At 37.2% G+C, this 16,503-nt stretch overlaps 1 protein-coding gene across 2 annotated transcripts; it reads right to left on the minus strand.

Moving 5' to 3' along the window:
* Positions 1 to 4,127: 4,127 nt before the first annotated feature.
* On the minus strand, positions 4,128 to 13,686 carry LOC121426761 (translational activator of cytochrome c oxidase 1-like). Of its 2 annotated transcripts, XM_041623148.1 has the most exons (7): positions 13,610 to 13,686; positions 9,690 to 10,049; positions 9,480 to 9,659; positions 6,787 to 6,899; positions 5,816 to 5,946; positions 5,218 to 5,401; positions 4,128 to 4,818 (listed from the first exon to the last, which is right to left on the minus strand). In XM_041623148.1, the coding sequence occupies exons 2-7, from the start codon at positions 10,024 to 10,026 to the stop codon at positions 4,609 to 4,611; spliced, it is 1,155 nt and encodes a 384-aa protein (XP_041479082.1). In that variant the 5' UTR covers positions 10,027 to 10,049; positions 13,610 to 13,686; the 3' UTR covers positions 4,128 to 4,608. The 2 variants fall into 2 exon arrangements, with proteins under 2 accessions (XP_041479082.1, XP_041479081.1); XM_041623147.1 differs by having other exon boundaries at positions 9,480 to 10,049.
* Positions 13,687 to 16,503: the final 2,817 nt, after the last annotated feature.

The following is a 16,503-nucleotide window of genomic DNA, read 5'->3' on the forward strand; positions in this document are numbered from 1 at the left end:
ACAGGGGGGGGGGTCAAAATTATTATCATTATTTTTTTAATACTTTTCTTTTTCTTTTGTCTTTTTTAATGTATTTTCACACTTTTTCTCTGGAGGGGGGGGGGGGGAGAAAGGAGATCAATTCTGAGCAGAATTGATGGCAAAAAGGTCGCTGAATCCACAAGTGGCACAATGACCCAAAATCACTTGAAAAAGTAAATTTTAAGTATCTTTCAGTTTTAGTATTCTCTGGCTATGGTCTATTATTTCACCGAAATTTATAACCCAATTTTCTCTAATTAGATAGTCAAAGTGAAAAAAAAAAAACATTAGCCTCAAAATCCATTGTAAAATATTCCATGAAATGGCACGCAGGTGCCCACTGAAATATTTTCAACAAAACAACACTTGTCTTGCTTGTGTTTGAATCACTGCTATGTCAAGATTTGATATTCATTCGGCAGGAGTAGACACCTGGGGCCGATTGCATGAAAGGTTCTTTGTAAGAACCGTCTTTTGTGTCGCCCATTTATTTATGATGCCCCATGTGACTCGGATTTTAAATAAAATTACCTGCAAACATATTTCATTCATCCGTTGAAGTACACAAAATATTTGTTTATGAAATTTGATATATCATGAAATCCTATATAAATTGATATACATGCCAATTTTATTTGTTTATCATACATTTTAGAAATATCGAGCATACAGCTTATCATAAAAGATGGTCGACACCAAAGGATGGTCGTTGGAAAGACCCTTTTGTGCAATCGACCCCAGGCTCTTGGTATGTGCATTCATCACTCTGTGACACTTCAAAATCAGGCAACTGAAAATGTAAAAATCTTTATTATCTTGAAAAGTGATTTAGCACATCAATGGTCGGGTGTGCCACTTTGTGGATTCGGCGATGAAAAGATTGATAATATACATTGTGCTTCTTCCAAGAAACCTTTAAGACAAATCAAAGCGAATGGCTATGGAATACATCCAGGATCCATAACGCACACTAATGCTTGATCTTTGGGCTTGTTTTACACTTGACTCTATTGATCTTCATTTGCAATCAATCAAGCATTAAATTGAACTGTATATCAATCGCTAATTTTTTTTGTTACAGGCCCTACACCTTGTTCTCCCTCTATGAATGTGTTAGATAGACATGAACATGTACAAAGTGAGGCAGAAAATGATGATGATGGGTTCTTGTAAAGCACCGGTATGGTGCTCAAGCACCATGAGCTGGGCGCTCATGGCGCTTGCTCAAAAATAAGAAATATCTCACAAATTTCAATATCTTCAAACAGTGCTTAGGATCATCATTCAGTTCGAGTACTGTCCTAGTAATGCTACAATTGAGTTATTCTTGCGATAATGTTGGAGTGGGGAACAGAAAGGTCTTCAGGAAAGACTCACAAGTTGATTGGGTCTCTGCTCTCCTGATAAATTGGGGAAGGCTATTCCACAGCTTTGGTCCAGACATGTAGAAGGCTCTGTCACCCCAGGTTGTGTAGTTGAGAGATTCCCTCAGCAATGCTTGATCTGCTGATCTGATACTGCGTGTTGGTCTATTCTGAGATAAGAGCTCTGATGTGTAGGGTGGAGATTTATTGTTAAGCGCTTTAAATACAAGGACCCCAAGTTTATAAGCTATTCTCTGGTTGATAGGAAGCCAGTGTAGGTCACACAGAATTGGAGTAATGTGAACTCTCTTTCTTTGAAGGGACACAATCAAACAGAATAACAAAGGAAACATTTCTCTGCACATCAATTAAAAATATATTTCAAATTTGTCACATTCTTAACACACAGCATAGTATTGTGCAAAATATTTGTATCATTTTTATCAAAATTCTTAAATGAGAATATCTCCTCCATTCAAAATTTTCAAGTGAAGAATTAGTATAACTTTCACTACTCTTGACAAGTTTAATTTTTTACATGGTTGCGCATTGAAATCTACTTTTCAAAATATGTGTGTATGTAGTTGTAGTAGTCTACATATTTTTAAGATGGGTATCAATCAGAAAATATTATTTATGTTTGGGACCAACCTTTCGCTTTGCCAACAAGAAGACGTGAAGGGTCTTGCTCAGGGACACGACTACAGTGGCAAGGCGATAGAACCCTGGACTTTCATGCATGCAGACAGTTATCTTATAGACCACTTGACCACAGCACCTCCACTTGTTATATTTAGCGGGTAGATCTAAAGATATGAGGGATAGATTTTCATTCAGAGGGTTAGCATAGATAACTGGTAAAGAAATACCAAGGGGAGATATATAATGCTTTTCACAAAGTCAAGCATAGCAATATGATCATATTGAATATGGAAAGGCAAATTGACTTTTCAATCATTCTAAACTGCATAAACTACCGGTAATATTGCTATGTATATTAAAATCATTTTCAACCAGTATATTGCTTTTTTTATAGTCAAGGTCAAGGTCATCAGAAACGCAGCCTTACTCTAATAGTTGAAAGATTAAAATGACTTTTTTGCTTCTTTAGGTGATCCTATTGCTCATGGACAAAGTAGATGTAATATGTGTAAAAGAATGAAAAATTCAGTATTTGCAGTCTACAACTGCATGGAATCAACTCATCTATCTGAAATATTTTGCATGACCAAGATTCATAATACTGTATAAGCTGTATTGTGAAAAAAAAACCTGGGGCCTGCCTTACAAAGAGTTACGATTGATCCAATCAATTGTAACTGATGGAAATCCATAAGTGTCATACATTTTTCTACAGGAAATTTGCACAATATTGTTTGTAAACAAAGAGAAGCACAGTGAATTTTTAAGAAAGCAATTAATGCATGAATATGCATCATAGCTAGAAAATATTTTGATAAAACATGCTTAATACATGTACATGTTGACGTTACTGGCCGTACATAATACTGATCAATCTTTGTAAGACGGGGCCCCTGGTCTAAAAAATTGCTTTGACTTGGGTGATTATTTGACTTAGATAAGGTTGACTGATTCAGACTTATCTGTGTTAAGCCCGGCGCACACTATACGTTCTGCTGCGATCCGAGTTTCAAAGAAATTGTAGTATCATTTGATATGAACATTCCAACTAATAAAATCTTAGCAGTCAGAGTTCAGAATAGTGGTAGGACTACTGACGTTGAAATTCAGTCTATTTCAAGCCTCCCTGTAGGAATAAAAGCAAATTCAATTTCAAATCGTAATGACGTCATCATCGGCTGCGATTTGAAGTCAATGTGGACTTCACTCCAACCACAGAGCTTGCTGCAAAGCAAAATTATGATTTCATTATTCCTATAATGCCAAACTTCATCAAATAAATTTTGCTTCTTGGAACTCTCACTTTTAATGCAAAATGCGATTTATCAAAAAATTGTGTCATAGCAGGGGCCTGTTGTAGAAAGAGTTGCGTTTAAACGCAAGTAAAAAAATCAAACGCAAGTCCCAAATGCACGCTGTTGATTGGTTGAAAATCAAGTTGCGCATGATTTTTAGAGTAGCAATCGATTGCAACTCTTTCTGCAACGGGCCCTGATCTATCTATCTTACAAAGAGTTGCGATTGATCTGATCAATCGCAGTTATGGAAAGCCAGCAAAGTCAATATATAAAATGCGTGTTTGTTAAAAAAACTTCTAGATATGGATGTGTATCCGTAAAGTCATTGATTTCTTGACAATTTGGGGTGTTCTCCTTTGTATACAAAGGACATTTTACAAATTTCCTGTATAAAAATTATGACACTGATCCATAGAGTCACGATTGATCCAACGGGGCCCTGATCGCATAGTGTGCGTTTGGCTTTACATGAACAGCAGCACTGCTCTTTTTACTCTCCAGAGACAGGCACAACTTAAATTAAAAATTTGTCATGTTTTCTTGGTGTTCTGATAATGGTAGAGGTCCTCACCCCAGAGTCTACGATATTACATACTAGTCCATCTCTTTCACATCCTGTTATTGTTTAAGGGCATTGATGAGAGTTGCTACCACGTCAAGGTCTGTACCTGTACCCTTGACAAGTGGCGTCAAAAAATTTGACAAGCAAAAAAAAGATCAGGGGGGGGCAATAAAGGTCTTCAAGCTCGTCGGGGGGGGGGGGAAGGTATTCAAGCTTGTCGGGGGGGGGGGGCAAAAAGGTCTTTCAAGCTTGTCAAGGGGAGGGGGGCAGGGATACATCCTTTGCAAGGGTTGTCCCCCCCCCTTGTTGGTACGCTAGTGCCCTTGACGTCTTAGGTGGTTTAGAAGACGCATTCTAATCCTTGCTGATGACATTCTCAAACACTTGCTGACCTGTTCATAGTTTTGAATGGCATTGATGATAGTTGCTACCACATCAAGGAGGGCTAGGGTGTTTGAGTAGATACATGTAATTGATGGTGACCTTATCAAACACATTAACGACCTGTTCATGGCTTTCGGAAAACATGTCTGAGTGTAGTAACTGCTTCAAGACCTGAGTCATCCAGGGCTTTGGCAGCTTAGAAGAACTACTTTAATTCTTGCTGCCAACATTCTCAAATAATCTGATGCCTTATTCATGGTTTTTAATGGCACCGATGAGTCATGGTACCACGTCAAGGCTTGCACCCCTGAGAAGTTTTTTCTTACTTCAGAAGATTCTAATCCTTGCTGACGACATTGTCAAACACTTTGATGACCTGTTCATGACTTTCAAAGGCATTTATGAGTGCAGCTACTGATTCAAGATCAGAGTCCCCAAGGGCTATGGTGGTTTGAGGAACATACTCTAGTCCAGAAGATTGGATAGGTAGTGATCGTCCAGCAAGGCCATCTCTGACTGACCGAAGGTCTGACGGGTCACAGATGAACTACATGGTAACAAAAACAAAACAAGAAATGAACGTTGTATGAGTCAATAATCAGTGCGAAGAAAAGACCTTGTAAGTCCTTTTTTTTTAGAAGTCAAGTTTCTCATATATTGATTAGATAATTAATTAATAAATGTACTGTCAAATTATACATGACCAAAGTTTAAGTTGATCATTCAAAAGGCTCTTGAATTTCAACAAGTGATTGTCTGTGTAAGCTACGAGTTACAGTTATGCAAAAAATATGTTATTTGTAGGCTCTCGGCACTGGCTGCAAAGATAAAAAAAAAAAATAGGAACAGAGACAAGAATGTTTTCATAAAAAAGAATTGACAAATCGATGTGGAATGGAAATCATTTGAGGTAAGAAATGTTTCAGAATGCCGCCCTGGGGCTCACCATAAACACATTTTGACCATCTTCATCCGTTCCATCTGCTACTTCTTCTGCTCCACTGTCTATGGCCGCTTCCTCTGCTTCGTCAAGACTCATCGACGGCTGGTCATCAGGTTCGCAAGGCACCCGAACAACGCCTTTCTTCTCGAACGCAAACATGGCTGTGCCTTGCTCTCCAAAGACACCCCTGCGAAAGTAATTGATTTGGGAAGTTTGCTTTGGGCAAGTTCTTTTGTAAAGGTTTGCTGATCTGTGTTATCAGGTTCATAAGGCACCAAACCTTCCACAATCCACATACACAACTTATGATAGAATATGATTAGGCTTTGGTAAGTTTGTTTATCTGCTACATCAAGAATTGTGTTGATCTTTCGTCTTTGTTCTCACAAAACACCCTTACAATGGTCTTCTTTTAAACACAATACTGGTTGTTCCCTACATGTACCCAATACTCTCTGTACAGTGTACGTACCACTGCGAAATAATGTGATTAGCATTTGGTAAATTTTGTTACATACCATTACTTGACACTTGTGTCAATGGCGGCAATGATGTCTTGTAATAAATATGGGACGCTGGATTTAGAGATCGAGATACTCACCCATTTTTGCTGGCAAGTTGAGCTAACTCTACTCTTGTTCTCTTTGCGTTGTCTGTCAAGACTGTGACAAGAAGTGATGAGTTTGCGGGTCCCCTCACCTCAAAAACCTGTTGAGAGTCTCCTTGTTTACTCTATTATCAATTAATAGAAACAAGAAAATAACAAAAATTCCACTTTATATATATCATTACATACATTACATCTGACCTCTAAACTCTTGACCTCCATGAAATAATTTTTATTAAGCTTTATTATTCTATGTAATATCCAGATACGGTATCTCATTATCATAATGTAGTGTTGGATCTTGCTCTATCAACTTTCCGCCAGTGTAAATGAAGACAAAGCAATACAGTATTGATAAAGATTTGATTAGGTATGAACATTGTAGCTCAAATGACATGGGTTGACAATGGCTAAGCATATACTACCCTGCTTTCCACATCCTACTGGGTACACATTTAAACCTGGGTGGAGAGAGGCAAGGTGTACTTGATGTCTTGCTAGTGTCTCAACAGTCCATCCTCTCACTGAAAGGTGAGAGTCAGAACCACATCACTTCTTTGACAGTGCACCTGGATAGCAAAGCAGATGATTATCTTTTGTGTTTGAGGGGAACACAGTTCAATATGCCAATAGATGTCCCCCTCCCCCCCCCCTTGAACAAAGGATAATCCTCTGCTCTGCCACCCATGATAGCGCACCATTTACAAAAACTTATATTACTAGAGGGATGTGATTAGAATTTGATATGGTATCCATGTTGTTATTTGAAGCAGATACCAGACATGCTGACTTGCCAAATGCATCCTGATTTTATCCAAAATATTCTGCTTCCCAAAACAATCATTTTGTGTAGTAAGTATTTTAGACCAGACAGTAGGCTACAGAACTTTGTACAGTAATTTTTGGCTAATGATTTTATAGGGTAGAGTGTTCCCATGGGAATTGAAAAAAGACATCATACTTACAGTGCTAGCTTTCTTGATCATGCTGTCAATGGTAGCTTTTGGCATGGACTTTGACTTGGCTAAAGCGATTAGAGCGGCTAGAGATGTGTTGGTTTCTGGATTGGGACCTCCTTCTATTCTTTGTAAGAAACACAGAAAACAACAACAAATCAGTTACCACTATTATGATAAGTGGATCACTTTCTAAAAGAAATATGTATTTTCATGATATATCTAGAAGTGCTTAAAGGTCAAGTCTACCCCAGAAAAAATGTTGACTTTAATTAATAGAGAAAAATCAAACGAGCATAACACTGAAAAATTTCATCAAAATTGCACGTAAAACAAGAAAGTTACGACAATTTAAAGTTTCGCTTATTTTTCAGAAAAAAAGTTATATGCAAACCTCCGTGACACACAAATGAGACAGTTGATGATGTCCGTCACTCACTATTTCTTTCGCTCTAATTTATATACAATATTTCAATTTTACAGATTTGACAATGAGGACCAATTCGACCAAAACATAAAATGTTATAACAATGATAATACCACATGTTTAGGGAGAAACAAATCTTTCACAGGACAACAAGGAGAAAATTGGTATAGTTCATAAAAATACAAATGTAATAGTGAGTGATGTCATCAATCCCTTCATTTGCATACCGACCAGGATGTGAATATATCTGTTTTGTGAAATTAGGAAAAAAATTAAATGTCATAACTTTCTTAAAAATTTAAATATGCCATAACTTTATTTTACATCCAATTTTGCTGAATTTTTCAGCGTTATGCTTGTAGGATTTTTCTCTTTTTATTCAAATCAACATTTTGTTGGGGAATGGAGAATGAAACCTTTGGAACAGGATAGCTTGTGTTTAAACAGAAAAATCAAAGAAACAGACCAATGAAAGTTTGAGAAAGATCGGACAAATAATGAAAGAGTTATGAGCATTTTCTCACTAATGCTATGGAGATCCTCACATTGGCAATGCGACAAAGATGTGTGATGTCACTTGTGAACAACTCTCCCCATTACTTTAGTGTATATTTCACTTAAATTGCCTCCACTAGTGAGGAGATCAGTGGACATAACACATCCTTGTTGTACTGCCCATGGGAGGATCTCCATTCCATTAATGATTGCAATAATAATATTCAACTGCTCACAACTTTTTCATTATTTGTCTGATTTTTCTCAAACTTTCTTTGTTCTTATTCTTTGATATTTCTATTTCGAAAGAAGCCTAACTGTTCCAAAGGTTTCATTCCCCTTTAAAGGGGAAGTTCATCCTGACAAAAAGTTTATTGTAAAAAAAGCAGAAAAAATATTGCCGAGGGTTTGGGTTTGGGAAAAATTCATCAAATAATTAAAAAGTTATTAGAATTTCAATTATTTGATTTGTGACGTCATATGCGAGCAGCATTCCTACATAGCGAATGGTAAAAAATCAATGAAATGTCATTTTCTCAGAAAATTAAAAATGGTTTTCACTGTAACTTTTGTATATCAATAGACAAATCATTTCACACCCGATCATGAAAAGAAAACAAAATTAAGTCATCAGGAACCATACAAAATTTGAAATTCATACATTTTATATTACATAACACATGGGGCAGCTGCTCGTTTATGACGTCACAAATCCCAAATTTTGAACTCTAATAACTTTCTTACTCTTTAACAGATTTTCCTCAAACCTTCACCAATATTTTTTACTATTTTTTCTGCTATTTTTAAAACAAAGTTTTCTTCAGAGTGAACTTCCCCTTTAAATTGATCCAAGGCCATTGAAGTTGATGCCCTCTCTATAGTTTTTAAGATTTGTTGTGAGCAATCCTTTTCATTTTCCATATCTGTGCTTTGATAGTATAACATGCGCGATGAAAAAGTGTCCTTGCTGGCTTGCTCCACACACATCAAAACTTTAAGGCCTGGGCCTTGTAACATAAGTTTGTAATGTGCAGTATTCCAAATATGAAAGATCCGTCCTGATTGGTCCCTGACTTGGGTTTTGAGCAAATCATGCATGCAACAATTATTTCGATTGGTCATTGCTATACATTGATTGCACGGCCCAGATCCAGCCTTTAACAATTCATTCTTTGTGTGTCTTTGCATCAGTTTTGATGTATTCAATTTTATGAGAATTTCATTTCCCAATTTCACCAACACACATCCTCTCCCATATAGCCATATCTACCTTTCACCACTGTGGCAGATTTCTATTTAATCCATCACGCAGTCGGCCACACACTCCAGGGAATAATTTTCTTGGCATCACATCGCAATTTGCTCCACATTTTTGACAAACTGCTATGCATAAAGTTATTTTGTATAGCATATTTTTACATAGTATTGTACAATACTTAGTTGAGAACTTTTCTGTTATGACCAAAATGCTATTCAAATTTGTAAAGCAAAATTATTGCCTGCACTCATGCATGAATCATTTTTTGTGCATGTGTACAAAATGATGCAGTGTGTGACCTTCCATCAGTTGAATATTCACCCATAATGGGTCAATTGATGCAAATTTTTGATCAGATTAGGCAAAAAGTGTCAAATACCTCTTCTAAAAAAAACAACAGATTTCTGGTGTTCCAATGATTCAACTTCGGCACTGATTCATACTTCTACCTCCCCTACCATTTACCACCATCTCCCCCCCCCCCCTAAAAAATCTAAATCCTAAGTAAAGTATCTTACAAACCTTTAACTGCAACCTTGAGCTGGATACCTATCCTGGTAAAAAGTCTGCTCTTCTCCAAATCCTTTGGACCCTTGATGTGTTTGACCTTTGACCATTTATTATGACCAGCAAAGAGGGCGCCACCACATGTTTGAAGTCCTCTCGTTGACAGTGCCCTGGGGATGCACTGCCAACCACTACCTTCCCTTCTCATTGAGTGACTGAATGCACGCGATAGATGGTTGCAGAATGGACTCCGTCGAGGCTGGTTTGACGACAAACTCAGGCCTTCTCGAGACCGACACGATGATAAGCTTCTCCTCAATAATATCTCCCGTGTAGATGAACATACAAATGATGGCGACAACAATGATGATGATTGCACTTGTTTATTAGATGTCCCTGTGGTACAGGGTACATGTAGTTGTCTTTGACACTCATGATAATGCCATGATAATGCAGATACAGTTCTCAAAGAGTCTGTACTTATGTTACAAGTAGCTGTTAAAACAGGTACGATGCCTCCTCGCCTTCTACACCTTAGCAGCTGTTGAATGAGGGATCCCATCTTTTGGATGGCTAGTTACGAATCTGTTCAAATTAGAAAGAAATTGTTAGAATAAAATGGTGTGGAATAAACCAATTGTAGCAAACCATTACTATGCAAGAAGAAGAAAAGGAGGAAAAGAAAATGATAAAAGTGTTTTTGTTCAAATGAAAAGTCAGTGGTATACAGAGTCAGTGGCGTGATCTAAAAACAAGTGGAATGCCTCTGGCGGTCTCACCTGCATCACGCGATTCAATATAGCAGCAGTGCTGACTTTGAAAACTAATAAAAAATAATTATTCACAAAAAACACCATTCATATATACAATACTACGATCATTGATCATGTGACCTAAAACTTGTCAGTGATACTTGATTACCCCAATATCCACATTTTATTCACTATATCTATAAACTTTGAAAGGTCATGTGACCTGAAACTCGCACAAGATGTTCAGTGATACTTGGTTACTCTTATGTCCAAGTTTCATGAATCAGATCCATAAACTTTCAAAGTTATGATGGTAATTCAACAGATACCCCCATTACGGCCAAAGTTCATTGACCTTTGACCTTGGTCATGTGACCTAAAATGCGCACAGGATGTTCAGTGATACTTGGTTACTCTTATGTCCAAGTTACTTTTATGAACTAGACCAACATACTTTCAGTTATGATGGTAATGCAACAAATATCCCCAATTTGGCCAAAGTTCATTGACCCTAAATGACCTTTGACCTTGATAATGTGACCTGAAACTTGCACAGGATCTTCAGTGATACTTGAGTACTATCATGTTCAAGTTTCATGAATCAGATCCACAAACTTTCAAAGTTATGATGGTAATTCAACAGATACCCCCAACTCAGCCAAAGTTCATTGACCCTAAATGACCTTTGACCTTGGTCATGTGAAGTGAAACTCATGCAGGATGGTTAGTGATACTTGATTAACCTTATGTCCAAGTTTCGTGAACTAGATCCATATATTATCTAAGTTATGATGACATTTCAAAAACTTAACCTTAGGTTAACCTTAGGTTAACCTTAGGTTAAGATTTTGATGTTGATTCCTCCAACATGGTCTAAGTTCATTGACCCTAAAATAAATGACATTTGACCTTGGTCATGTGACATGAAACTCAGACAGGATGTTCAGTAATACTTGATTAACCTTATGGCCAAGTTTCATGAACTAGGTCCATATACTTTCTAAGTTATGCTGTCATCTATAAAACTTAACCTTATGTTAAGATTTGATGTTGACGCCACCGCCACTGGCACTGGAAAAGCGGCGCCTATAGTTTCACTCTGCTATGCAGGTGAGACAAAAATGATAAATATTTTCACAAATATGATGCGTAGTCTATTAGCTAAATCTGCCAAAACTACCCTCAAGACGACAAGTCCTGAAGCTATCTTCCTTCTTCAAGGTGGTTGAGGGGTTGGTCCCCGCCCTTCCTATTGAAAATTTCTTGATAAAAGCAAGACCAAATCAACAAGTAAAAAATAAACAATTTAATAAAGACTTTCAAGCACAGAATACCTTAGAAATACAAATAGTGAACCACAATAAAGTTACACTATACACCAGGCCTGCTATACACCAAACAAAGCAATTAAAACAATCGTTGTTTGTGAGCACTTCTTTGGCTTGGAACCATCTCCCATCCGAGGTAGTGAACAGCACATTAGTAGCACTCAAGGTTCCAACTCGAACGTTGTGCACAGGAAAGTACAAAGCACAACACTCGCAAAACTTCCATGGAATTTTTCATTGTTTTGACACTAGTTTAGAAATTGTTAATGAAATCACTTTTCCTATGAAACTTAACGAACAATATATTTATAATAATAATTCATTATCAAAATTGAAATGTTATTATTGGTCAAATTATAATTTTAATCTTGTTCTTCAAAACGGCATTTTGGAACATCGCTCATCGAAGCTACGTCATAACAAAGAGGTTCAAGGGTCTAAACCTTCCTACGCATTAGGCATAGTCTAGGAAAGTGCACTCACACGTATTGCGAGGTTAGTATTAGTAATACTAAGTAACTAACCTCGCACAATGAACCGTGTTTGGTAGTGGATTTCTTACTAGTGGATCGCGCATGCTGCGGATCCCACTTGTTCACTGCTACCACCCTGCCTGTGGTGAATCTACAGGTAGGATTATGGTATGCCAATGTTGTACAGGGCACACACTTTAAAAAATCATTAAAATATCACTTTTGTGACCAAAATTACTAATTTCCATACAGTTGCAATTTATTTTTCATTAGTAACTTGGGAATAATTTTTGTATTCACCAGAGCGCTCAAAAACTTGAATTTTGGGCATATTTTTGTGTACGCCCTCTATTGGTGGAAAGTAAATACTAATATGGCAAGAAAATTTTCATTTTTTGATCTCTATTTTTAATTAAGAAAAAAATGATTTAAAGAATCAAATTTATTTTAAATAAGAGCCAAGTTGTATGAATAATAGGTGTAATGGAAACTGTCAGTGTAAAAAAATCAGGCATTTGCCTCAAAGAAAAAGAGAAAATAAGCCAAACATTGCCACCCTTATTTTGTCACACATGGAGATATAAGTTATAACTGAGAACAAGGTTATATTATAACCTTGTTCATTGAATGAGTGGCGGATCCCACTTCTCGTGTCCACAACACACGACTTCAATGGCTTGATTTTTCTGTGCCCTGCTGCATGTAATGAACCCTCGGGAGGGTTCAACCCTGGCCTGAGGAAGGTTAACCCAGGGAACTCCCGCCGGCGTAGCCCAGGATCGTACGTGCAATTTATATAATCTATTATTAACCGTATCAGACATCTGAGCAGGGCAACTTTGAAACATTGTTGCCTGCTTAACACTGGGATCGAATGGCCGGTCAATAAAATTCCAATTGTTTATCCACGGGCCCAATTTATTGCCCGCTCAAGAAAGTCAATGAGAAAATGCGTGGAAATGTGGCGGGCAATAAAAGGCAGCTCTAACATCTGGGTATTCTACGCGTTTTGTACGCGTCCTTGAACCGCGCAGTGCTATACGTCATAATGGTAATGAAGTTGAGACAACGCTGGATACTGCGTCCCTAGGCCAGGGACGCATCATTTCAATTACGTCACAATGGTAAAGTTCAGAAGCCCAGTCTGCTCAACATGAGAAACTAGATTCTCATTCTAATATTTTAAAATATCTAAATTTTAACGATTTGGCTCTAGATGTCTGATTTGGTTAATAATACTTGACTGGCCTGGGGGCGAAAGGACATATATCGCCCTCACTAAATTGATATCACCCTCGTCTACGACTCGGGCGATATAAATCTAGTTTGGGCGATATATGTCGTATCGCCCCGAGGCCAGTCAATATTGCTTTATTATATTATAACCTCGTTCGTAGGATGAGTGGTCATAACCCTCCTCCACCCCTTCACATCAGTCCCATTCATTAACAATTTTGTAGGCCTACTGCATGCAAGCTGAAGAGTCTAAGCTGACATTCTGCCATTAGTGTTGAAACACCAATGGATTAAAAGTACTCTTAAAACCTACATAATTCAAAATATATTAATGAGAAAATCAAAGTGATATTCACCAATATATCGGGGAAATCAGCAGTTGAATGTGCAGGTAATAGCGTTATTGAGTGAGCCGAGACGAGCGAGGTGCAGAGCAATCTTCATATTAGTTTAACGCAGATGGCGCCGTTTGAGATTCGTATCTCTGTGATTCTTATACCAAGCTCCGAATATGATTTGGGAATGGGGAAACTGAAAGAAGTATTTCTGAGACTGAAATGTGCAATGCTATGCAATAAACACAGAGAATTTCAATACAAACAATTACAAGGGGTTGTGTACACGAAAACGGAACTTTTTTAAATTTGGTTTCGAGACAGATAATTTGTGTTCCTTTTGTAAAAAAGAAGTTGAGTCTTACCAACATTTATTTTTTTATTGTCCTGAAGTTAAGCGATTATGGGAAGAGATGAGTAAAATATTTCGACTGAATGAACTTGGCAGTGACAGTTGGAAAACAATTTTCATGGGGATATCTGGAAATACTACAAGAGTAACTTTAATAAACTGTATTATATTCTTAATTAAGTATATTATTTTTGGTTCAAGAAAACAGGGAATATTGCCAGCCATACAGAAAGTGACACATTTGGTTAAAGATACGGAATATCAAATAGCATTTAAAAAGGTCTTGGGGAAGCTGGGGGCGCACTCCAGGAAATGGGAACAAATCAATGCATACCTTTCTTAATACTATGGATGTTTGGTTGCTTCATTTTGTTTCTGTTTTGTTTTGTTTATTTGTTCAAATACAGATAGTTGTATCAGAGTAGGATGCATCGTATGTGGGTGTACGTGTGTAGATGGATGTGATAGTTTTTCTGACGGGGAGGAGGGGGGAGGGGGGGGGGGGGAGCTGGGGGTGGTGGTGAGTTAGTTGTAAGTGAGCTTGTGTGAGTGTCTGGGGAGAGAGATGGAGGGGGGAAGGGGGTACTTTTGGGTAAGGTGAGTGTGTAGGGACGTTTTAGGATAGTCACCTTCCTCTAATTAACCTTTGAAATAATCTTTTATCCTTTTTTATTCTTGTACAATTAATATGTGCAAAGAGATTATTTCTATTCTTTTCAGGGGAAAAAGGTCATCTGAGTATTTTTTTTTTCGATTGATATGGCTTTCCTCCTCTGCTCTCACAATGTTATAGAAGAGTCATTTGGCAGTTTAATTTCTTTTGTAATCATTTTAAAAATAGGCTCATTGATATTGATATATTTATTTGTTTGATTGTTTAGTCATTGTTTACATGAACAGAATCTTTATTTATATGAATTGTGATTGTAAACTTATTGATTTCAAAGAGGAAGAAAATAGAATATTATTATAAAAAAAAGAACCCGAAGGGAGCTCAGGGAACTCTTTGCGCGCGTTTTTATTTCTCATAGGTTTTTGTACATAGCCATATAAGTTATAGGTTTTGTACATAGGTTTTGGCATCAGACGAATTGGAAGTAAACCGATCCTAGCCATAGTTTTTGTACATAGCCATTTCGTCCACTCAGTTTCGTGTAACCGGTTGGCCCATAGCCATTTAGTCTACATACCGTTTGGTCTAACGAATATTAGACCCAACTGGTTATGAGACGAAATGGTCATAGATGAACTGGTAAGTAGATGAAGTGATGATTGGACCAATTAATGGTCGTTAAACAAATGAATCAAATACTCGTATAATTTTGAAGCAGTATAAAGTTCCTATTAAATTCCATGTGACAACAAAAGTTCAGATGAGCATCAATGATTTTATATTAATGTATTTCTTTGATGACGTCGTTAAAATACGACCTGAATTAATAAGTCTTGTACGGCCTCACATTGAGTGGAAATATTTAACTAAACAGAAAATGGGACAAAATGATCACAAAGTCGCGATTAACATGGCAGCTTTGCATTATGATAAAACAACAACACAACATAAAAAAGAAAGTTCCTCTAAAAAATCAATCAAACTTAGCGTAACTTTTTAACGAAATTTTTTTTTTACTCTTTGAAAACTTTTTTTAAACTTAAAAACAAACAAACTTTTTTTAGCAGGAGTTTCTGTGTTTATTGATACAAACACCCTATAAACTATGGAAGCTTAAAAGTGCCACCGAGATGTTGAGATAATTATCTCGGGAAGTCGACATCTTGATAGCAAAAGAGAAGATGACGAGATCCCAGATCTCATCATGTCGACATCTTTTAGAAGAGATGATGAGATGACAAGATCCCGGATCTCATCATGTTGACATCTTGTATAAAAGAGATGATGAGATGACAAGATCCCGGATCTCATCATGTTGACATCTTGTAGAAGAGATGATGAGATGACAAGATCCCGGATCTCATCATGTTAACATCTTGTAGAAGAGATGATGAGATGACAAGATCCCGGATCTCATCATGTTGACATCTTGTAGAAGAGATGATGAGATGACAAGATCCCGGATCTCATCGTCTTGACATCTTGTAGAAGAGATGATGAGATGACAAGATCCCGGAACTCATCATGTTAACATCTTTTAGAAGAGATGATGAGATGACAAGATCTTGGATCTCTTCATGTCTACATCTATAAGAGATGATTAGATGACATGATCATGGATCGAAGATCTTGTCATCTGATCATCTCTTCTACAAGATGTTGACATGATGAGATCCTGGATCTTGTCATCTCATCATCTCTTCTACACGATGTTGACATGATGAGATCCTGGATCTTGTCATCTCATCATCTCTTCTAAAAGATGACGACATGACGAGATCCGGGATCCTGTCATCTCATCATCTCTTCTAAAAGATGTTGACATGATGAGATCCGAGATCTTGTCATCTCAACATCTCTTCTAAAAGATGTTGACATGATGAGATCCAGGATCTTGTCATCTCAACATCTCTTCTATAAGATGTCAACATGATGAAATCCGGGATCTTG

Source organism: Lytechinus variegatus, chromosome 13, assembly GCF_018143015.1.
Source record: "Lytechinus variegatus isolate NC3 chromosome 13, Lvar_3.0, whole genome shotgun sequence".
NCBI lineage: Eukaryota > Metazoa > Echinodermata > Echinoidea > Temnopleuroida > Toxopneustidae > Lytechinus > Lytechinus variegatus.